Here is a 9,787-nt window from a genome sequence, read left to right as displayed (position 1 = left end):
ATATGGTTTTCTTTCTTCTGCTTACTTCATTCAACATCAGTTTTTGTCTTTCCATTCTTCTCTTTATTCATCATATTAATAATTTCTTAGAGCAAAGTAACATGCCATTGTATTCAGATGCCACAATTTATTTAGTCATTCCCAAATTAATTATTTCCAGGTTTGCTTTTTTTTTTGCTGCTATGAAAAATGCTTTTATAAATATTTGGGTCATAAGAAGGCTGTCTTTTTTATTAGTGATCTCCTTGGGTTACCTGTTTAGAATGGGTCCAAACTTTCAAAGTTTACTTTAGTAGTTATGGGAAAATAAAAAGTTGCTAAGAAAGATAATTCCCATGGTGGCCATGGGGAGCCCAGGGATGCATCAATTGGTCACTGAGCCCTGATGTCAGTGTGGGAGTCATACTTAATCCTTTTAGCTTTTTAAGCACTACTCATGTCTTTAAAAATGCATCAGAAATCTGTGAAGACATTGCTATACTTTGTTCTTCTTCCAAATAGGTAGGTAGGAGATATGAATTTAAAGTTGGTTTTATGGAAGGAAACTACAGCATAGCTTCTTTCCCCTAAGGACTGGAGAGGTGTATGCTAGAATGCCGCATTTGGTGCAGTGACTCCAAATGCATAATTAGAATGCACCCTTTGATTTGATGAAGGTTTAGTAGGTTTAGAGGCTCTCGGAACCACCTTGGTAAGGAAAAGGATGAGTGTGGGTTACCAGCTCTATAACCTACAGCATTTTAGAGTGTCCTTCTGCAAACTGGTCTGCCCTTAGAGATTTGGAGGACGATAAGGCTTGTGGGTTAATTTTGCTCTTTCAGCCACAATCCAAGGGTAGAGGAGGATGGAATCTGAGGTATTCTCCTAGATTTTATTTAACTAGGATGTACTTATTTTTACTCATACATATCTTGCAGATAGCCCAAAATGAATCAATAACCAACCTCCTTCAAACTCCTATATCCTACAAGAGTTTAGTCTAAGGCCTCCTGATAGATTTGGGATGGGTATATGAATATGATTTGTTCTGGATTGGAGAAAAATTTATTTTTTTTTCCTAGAGCTTGAGGTCCAGCAGATTTCTCTGTGGCATTTGAAAAAGAAAAATGGCACTGGGTATTTACATTTTTCTAGGAGAGAATCATTGAACTAATGACATGCAAATTTAGTTTGTAATAATATAAAGGCATGTAAATAACTAAGGATGATTATCATCCAGGAGAGGAAGAAGAATGTGGAAAATCAGATTCTAGTAAAGGGATTTTATTTTCTGGAGAGGGACTTCAGAGAAAAGTATTTACATGTGTTTTACGTGGACGTTAGCTGTCAAGGCAATGGTGTCAATGCCTGACTGGAGAATCATTATAACCAGCTGGAGAATGGTTAAGAGATGGCAAAATGAGGAATTATGACTGTGATTATAGAATTTTTTCATCATCTAAGGGACAAGACAGTTAAGTAAAATGACTATTTACTAGTCACTTTGTGTCTCATTTATTATTCAGGTTAATTTTCACAGATAAAATACTTTTATATGTGTAGATTCAGTATGACCTAAAATAATTTACAGAGAGGGACAATTGATACTGAGATAGAGGCAGAGGCAGAAACTTATATGACAATGGAAAACAGAGACTTAAGAGATTAAGTAACCCACAGTTCAGCAATAGTTGAGAAATGCATATTTGAAAGGAGGACATGATAAAGGTAAAAATAGCCCAGAAAACTTCTGATTTCCTATAGGTCCATACCACTATGCTAGAAAGAGGTAAAATTCAAAGCAGTTTTCTGAACTCTAGCTCTGGAGAGATCTTTTGCTGAAACATGCTGCCATAATTATCAAATTTGCAGAGTACGAAAAATTATGAGTAATAGCACATATACTTATGGAATCCGAAATCTTTTTAATTGGCTAAAATGATGGCCTAATAAAGCACAATTAAATAAGGATACATATTAAGTCCTATATTTGTAGTCAAAATTTGACTGTAAGATTTCAGAATGGAGGAAGTAGGGAAAAGTTGTGGCTAGGCATCATATCCTATGAAAAAGATCACAAAGTTTTAATGGATACTTAACTCAATAGGAATGAATTGTTTAACAGGACTAGCAAAAGAGCCAGTCCTCTTAACCAGGAGAAACATAGGGAACTGGATGTGGGTGAGGGTGATGATGATCCTTTTACCCAGCAAGAGTACATCTGAAATATAATGTCCAATTTTGAGTGCCATACTCTAGCATGGATTTTGACAAGCTAGAGATCATCTAGTAGAAGCATCCAAGATGATAAGGGGACTTAAAATGATGTGATGTGAAGATCAGTTAAAGGAAGAGATAAATTCTAGGCTGAAGGAGAAAAAGTATTGATAGAAATCTTCAAATATTTGTATAGCTATTATATATAAAAAGAGTCTCAGGTGTTAGAACTAAAAAAAAGTAGGTCAGATTTGTTGAAGGTTCTGACAAAACTGCCTCTAAGTGGAATATGATGCTCTAGAAGATAATAGAGTCTTTATCCATGGGATTACTCAATTGGTGGCTGCATGAAAACTTGAGAGAATGTTGACAAAAAGATTCTTGTGTTGATGTGGGTTGAACTGGAAGGCTGCTGAGGTTCCATCTTAACTTGAGATTCTGTCACATTGCATTTACTGCTAAAGTTCCCAGTCCCTAACTGGTACAGCTAGACTTGGCACAAAGAAGGTGATTTAAGGTAGAAGATCCTGAATAGGATAAATGGGGGCTAGATATTCTATTGTAATCACTGCATTGGGCAGAATGTGAGGGGTTTATTCAGTCCATTTTCCTGGGTAAGTTAAATGTCTTATCAGTGTTCTATTGTAATATTGAGTTTCTTCAGATGATTATCCTGGATTGCCAACCCAAATGGAGCTTTAGTTGCACCTCATTATATGGATATAAGTTATGGTACAGTCAGTCATAAGGAATAAAAATTTCCATTTGATAAAATTTTCAGTTTTAGCACAGTCTTATATCCTGTCTATGTTTCAATTTTAACTAATAATTTTAAAAGGAACTTAAGTGCCTAGTATGTTCTAGGCACTATGAAAACCACATTATATATATTATCTCTTTTGGTCATAAAACCTCTCCTCACCTTCAAAGTCCTTTTCCCATATTTTCTTTCCTTATTTTCCTCTTACTTTCTCACATTCCCTGTTACTTCCATTTCTTGTGTCCACTTCTTTTCTTTGTATCAATTGATTTATGAAAATATTGTCATTAATATTTATTAAGCATTTACTGCAGGGATATCAAAGGGACAAAGGCTGAGATGAATGAGAGAATGAAAGAGTAATGATCTTGACCACAAAGATATTACAACATATTTAGGAAAGCAGGATATGCATGCACGAAATGACAAATATAGTCTAGCATGTTTGATGCACCAAATTAGTGGCTCAGACATTTAATACTATGGGAAATCAAAGGAGAGAAAATTCACTGAGATCTGGGCTCATCAAGGAAGGGTTCGTGAAGACTTTGAGTTAGTCTTTGAGAGATAGGTAGAATTTAGATAGGAAGAGAATGGGGGGAGGAGGTTCAAGCAAAAAGGATGGTTTGAATAAATCCATTGAAGTAAGTCTTGGAAACAGTGATTTAAACAGTATGGAAGAAGTGTGTGGTTCATGAAGGGAAAAGTATGAGAAAAGGTCAAAGGATAAGAGAACTCATTAATAACTTATTCATCATAAATCACTTCCTAGCAATTAAAAAATGATATTGAATGAAACAAAACATTATTTTCCTACTTCATTTACTGGAATCTCAGAAAAGATATTGATACTTGTCAGAACCATTTAATTAGTTAAAAATTCTGACTAGGTCAAGGGGCAGTGATGTGTTGGAGTCATGCAAACTGATAAGTGCTTATTGTTAAATTTTCAGTGTATTTACACCTTAGAAATCAGAAAGACTATAAACCAGGGATTTATTCATTGTTTGTTAATTGCCTAGTCTTAAGAAAGTGATGCAGGAAGTCTTGATAATGAAGATTACCTTTCAAATGATACCCTGCATGCATCTTTTTGGGAGGCTGATTGTTAAACATTTATCAGTAACAAACAAGGACAAAAGAGTTTATGAGGAATATTCATACAGGATATTTTGAAGTATGGGTGAGATCCAAAGATCTCTGTTTTCATCATGGGTACTCTGTGTGTTATCTTGGAAGGAAAATGCAGACATTCTAGGCTGTTGTTGGTGTTGGGATTGTCTGGGCTATTGGTTTGGACATATTTCTGAAAGTATAGGGCTGGAAAGTTGTTGTGAAACAATAGAAGAATATCTAACATAATATATGTTTCATAGGTGAGTTCCTTGTTGGAACTTCCTGTATATTTAGGGTTGTTTTGGTAGCTTGCCTAGTCATTTTCTTATTAATGAAGCTTCATTTCCTGTGTTGTTACAAAGTCTGTAGGTGTGTTTATTTCAGAACTATACTCAGCTGTATTTTAACTGTATTCCTGACCAATGCATTTGCCTACTTACTTGTCAGTGTAGCATTAACCACTTATAATCTTTGAAGATGCATGCTGGCCCTGATTCCTGTTGCAGCCTTGGAATCAGTACCTTTATGCTAATGCCTTCATGGTTATGTTAAGACCACACTAATATCAGCATGATTGATGCTCTCACAGAAGGATCCCTTCTTAATTCCCATGATGATGCAGCCTAGCTTTACTCCTCAACTGGAACACCTGCCCTTTGTGGTTCCCTCATCTAGTGTTGGATGTTAGGTTAGAGAACATGGCTAAGTGGTGAAAATGGAGAACTAGGAAGAAAGAAAATGGGAAGCTAGAAAGAAAGTCAGTACATAGAGTGCCACATCTGTAGTCAGGAATATCTGAGTTCAAATCTAGCCTCAGATACTAGTTGTGTGAAACTGGCCATGTTACTTAATCTCTATTTGCCTCTTTTGCTCTCTTGCAAATTCACTGGAGAAGGAAATGGCAAACTACTACAGCATCTTTGCCAAGAAAACCTCATAGACAAGTCCATGGAGTCATGAACAGTTGGATATAATTGAACAACTGAACAATCACAAAAAAGAAGAAAGCAGCTTTGAGTCAGGTGTAGGGCAAAAACTGTTTTAGGTGGTGGTAGGATAGAAATCCATAACACCTTCGGTTAAGTGACTGTAAGATAAACTTATTTCTGAGGTCTCAAAGGCAGGGTGATTGTGGAAGTTTTTTGGTATGCATTGACATCTAAATACAGAATTCATTGAAATCATGTTTTTTCTCCAGTACATGTGAAATGTATGTCTTCCAAGTTTTAAATGAATACAAGATATTTAAAAGCACCCTGAACCATTAGAAGATGTTTTTTGAATATTAGAATTTAAAAACTAGATGCTTTATCACAAGAGTTCTCATTCTCTCAATTCTTTCTCTTCAGGTAATATCATATTCAGGTCAATGAATGAAGTGAATCATTCAATGGTATATGAATTTGTGTTCCTGGGGATCTCCAGTTCATGGGCCATGCAACTTTTCTTACTAGTATTCTCCTTCGTGTTTTATGTGGCCATTGTGCTGGGAAACTTCCTCATTATGTTCACAGTAATCTTTGACCCTCACTTACATTCTCCCATGTATCTTCTTTTGTCTAACCTCTCTCTCATAGACCTGTGCTTTTCTTCTGTTTCTGTTCCTAAGATGATTTATGACCTTTTTTATGAACACAAAGCCATATCATTCCTGGGTTGCCTTATGCAGATATTCTTCATTCATATGTTTGGAGGGACTGAGATGGTGCTGCTAATTTCCATGGCCTTTGACAGATATGTTGCCATATGTAAGCCTCTTCACTATCTGACCATTATGAATCCAACAATGTGTATTTTGCTCATAGTGGGGTCTTGGGTCATTGGCCTCATACACACACTGACCCAGTTGGCTTTTGTGGTAAACTTGCCTTTCTGTGGCCCTAATGAAATTGACAGTTTTTATTGTGATCTTCCTCGCCTCATCAGATTGGCCTGTGCAGATACCTACAAGTTGCAGTTCATAGTCACTGCTAACAGTGGTTTAATTTCCATGGTCACCTTATTCCTGTTGTTCATCTCCTACGTATATATCTTGGTCACTGTTCAGAAACACTCTTCAAATAGTTTGTCCAAGGCTCTCTCTACTTTGTCAGCTCACATCACTGTGGTGGTCTTGTTTTTTGGTCCATGTATGTTTGTCTATTTGTGGCCATTCCCCACAATGCCAGTGGATAAATTTCTTCTTATTCTTGATTTTGTTATCACCCCTGTCCTAAATCCTTTTATATATACATTCAGGAACAAAGAAATGAAAGTTGCCATGAGGAGGCTGATCAGCCAACTAGGAAGTTCCAGCAAAATTTTGTAAATAACTCTAAGAGTAACAGAGTATGTTTAACTGACCACTATCTAACATGTGGATGACAACATTCCAATCTGGGACTAAACATAACAACATACTCTATTTTAATGTTCTTCACATTGGTATAAAGGCTATTTCCATGGGCTAAAAGGCACATTGACTCCTGCTTCATCTGTTAAAAAAGACACAAACAAAAATAAATATTGTTGATCTCCTTTGGTTAGAAAATTCTATTTCGGTTATGATTTTAAGATGTACCTTTTTATAATTTCTTAATTTATATTCAAATCTGTAAGAGGAAATATACTTTGAGAAAGGAAAGTAAACCATGCTGTTTTACTTATAAGTTTATATGCAAATTCATAGATTGACTATCTTAATTAATTCACAGGACTGACCTAAGCAATTATCTAGTTCTCAGGAATAAGATTATCTTTTCAATCACAAAGGATTTAATGGCACCTCCTATTCTTATCTGAAAATTCTGTGAGAAAAGCTCCCTAGGTAAACCTTATCAGAACTCCCTAAATTAAATCTATGCATAATCTCACTTGAGTGGGAGAATGGTGTAGGGTGTAGAGAGGTGATCTCACTCATGAAGACCTTAGTTCCAGTCCTTCCTTAGACAGGTATTGGCTGTGTGACTCAGAACATGTCCCTTATCCTTGAAACTTTCTAAGACTATTAATTGAAGAGCAATTGCTAGTCTCAAATGTCACAGAAAGTTGGTAATTTTCATTGTTAGAGGAGAGCTTAATGAGAAATTTGTATAGAACAAAACTCCTAGTTCAGGAATGTTCTAGAGATATTTTTCTGCCTCCTAATTCCTAGATCATCTCTATAGTTTTTCTAAGTTGATGATTTTATGATTCCAAGATTTGCCCAGTTTTGCTTTACCACTGTTGTTTTTTGTCCATTGTTTTCGAAGAGGACAAATGACATTATGGGATGATCTCTTGACTTACTATGAATTGGATTTAAATAAGACAGAATTGTCAGCCTCTATCTTCCAGGGTCAATTAAATCCAGTGGCAGGACAAAAGACAACACAACTGGCAAATGGAAAAGGTTGCAGTGGATGGTCTTAGCTTCTTCAATGTCTGTTTAAGCTTTAAGTGCTCCCCAGCATCTGCTTCAGCTGCCTTCCTGGCTGCTAGGATAAATTGTTCTCATCCACCAGTTTTGATTGGGGTGGTCTTCATATGCTTGAAGTAGATTTCCTCCTAACCTGTACAATTAATTTCTTTATGGAAGGATCATTCTTTGTTGCCAGATAGTGTGGCCAAAACATGTGACAATATATGATCAAATGCAAATATGAAAGTTTTGCCTTTCTGTTTAATATATAACATTGAGATGAAATCTATCAATAATTCATTTCTTTTTTCTATTTTATTTGTGTTCTGTGCATGTGAATTTTAATATTGTCTCTGTTAGAATAATGAAATTTTATGGCATGCATCTTATAATTTGATTTTTGTGTTTTCTATCTAAGTATTAGGGAAGGATTGATTATTTAGGTTATTCATACAACCTGATATTATACCATGAGATTAACAATATTAATTTCCCAGTCATTGGACTCTTCCAACTACTTTACAAGGTATCAGAACTATATTTGTATCACTCTAATTATTATAAAGTCATGATTATATTGCATTGAAATTTCCCTCCCTATAACTTTCTCTAAGTTGTGCCCATTGGTTCCAGTTATATGTTAGATCTAAACAGATTAAGTCAAATTCCAAATTCATAGGCCAGTCCTTCAATAGATCAAAAGCAGTTATTATTCCCACCCCAAGAAAGGAAGATTTAGATAGGATATTTTAATAAGTGTCCTGAGTTGCCAGGGGATGCACTAAATATATGACGTGAATTGTGTGTATGTCTGTGTGTGTGTGTGTGTGTGTGTGTGTGTGTGTGTGTGTGTGTTTGAGTAAAGCAGAACTAAACACGTATAGGAATGGGAACATAAAATATATAATTCAAAGTTATCTTTGTCCTCAATTTCCCTATGCTGTCCCTGGCACCAACAAGAGAGGATTAATTGGTTGTGGATTAAAGTTGGAAAGAAAGTATTCTATAGATTCCTCATTTTTTCATTAGTAATGATTCTCCCAAATCTGGAGTCAAGTTAGATGGCTTTCATACCATTGATTAAGAGGGCAATTGACTTTAAAGTGTCCTCCCAAGGGGGCAAACACTCATGAAAGGTTTTTCTATAGCATTTGGAGTATCTGTGCTAGCAGGATCAATGACAAAAGAAAGTAAAATGAATGAGATCATAAATAAAGAAATTGAGACCATGAGATAAAAGAAAATGCCTAAGATTACATAGCTATAAGAGGTAAGAGTCAAGATTTGAACAAAGGTCTTCTTGCTTTGATTTTCTACCCACAAATGTTGCATAATGAGGCAGTGCAGTATTAGGGACCAATTTCCTGTCTGGTTTTATCTCTATCACACTACCTGGTTCCCCTTTTTCAGACTTTAACCCATACTGATATTCTATACATTTTGGTCTCTGGATCATATTTTCAGAGTGTTTTTTTTTTTCTTTGTAATTCTGGGGAAAATGCAAAGAGGAGCAAATATAGAATACCTAGAATGAATATGTCAGTGTCACTTAGATTAGAGCTATATAAATTGATGATAGATTCCTGATATTTGTGCTAAAGCAGAACTTAATCCTTTTAGGTACTTTCATACACTATCCATTTTAAAATTTATTTTCATTTTTTGGTTTTTTTTACTTAAATTTTATTTTTTCAATTAATAAGCATTTATTTTTTTCTTCCCAGCTCCTTTACATTACTCCTTGCTGAAAAAAACAAAACAAAACAAAACAGTGACATACATGCATAATTAAGCAAAACAAATACATTGGTCACATACAAAAATCTGTTTTTCATATTCTTCTCTCCGTTAAACCTGAAAATTTGGTTGAAGGAAACAACAGAGCTAGGTGATAGAAAAATCCATGTTGTTTATTATTTTCCCTTAAAGCATAGCGGAGCTAGCTTACTTGTACGTACAAGGAGTCAGAGTATAAACTCTGGCTGCCTGAACAAAGCAATGAGAAAACTTATATACGTTATTTTAGCAGAGCTAGCAAGCCTGTATGACCTCATTTTTATGACCCCCATGTATGTTTAACCCTGATACAAGAAGAGGATTTTCCTTAATGGAATAGAGTTGTAAAGGATGTTGACAAAAGTCAGTTGAAACTACAGCCCAGCGTCTCTGTGTCTCATTACATTCCATAACATAGTATATACTTGTAGAATATTAAGCAAGGTAATCTCTCTTGGGGTTAGGGTAATGTCCTTATGTCAGTCTAATCTGGCCTTGTTGACAGAGGTAAGGGTATTTATTACCTGAGCAAACTTTTAGAGAAAACAAAGAAGCCCAGG

General features: G+C 35.4%; 1 protein-coding gene across 1 annotated transcript; it reads left to right on the top strand.

The window, feature by feature from the left end:
• The first annotated feature begins 5,441 nt into the window (after positions 1-5,441).
• On the top strand, positions 5,442-6,380 carry LOC118828975 (olfactory receptor 4F15-like). Its single transcript, XM_036735894.1, has one exon. The coding sequence runs from the start codon at positions 5,442-5,444 to the stop codon at positions 6,378-6,380; it is 939 nt and encodes a 312-aa protein (XP_036591789.1).
• Positions 6,381-9,787: the final 3,407 nt, after the last annotated feature.

The sequence above is a fragment of the Trichosurus vulpecula genome, chromosome 8 (assembly GCF_011100635.1).
Source record: "Trichosurus vulpecula isolate mTriVul1 chromosome 8, mTriVul1.pri, whole genome shotgun sequence".
In the NCBI taxonomy this organism is placed as follows: Eukaryota; Metazoa; Chordata; class Mammalia; order Diprotodontia; family Phalangeridae; genus Trichosurus; species Trichosurus vulpecula.
The sequence above is the reverse complement of the archived record's forward strand: the minus strand, read 5'-3'. Positions and strand labels throughout refer to the sequence as shown.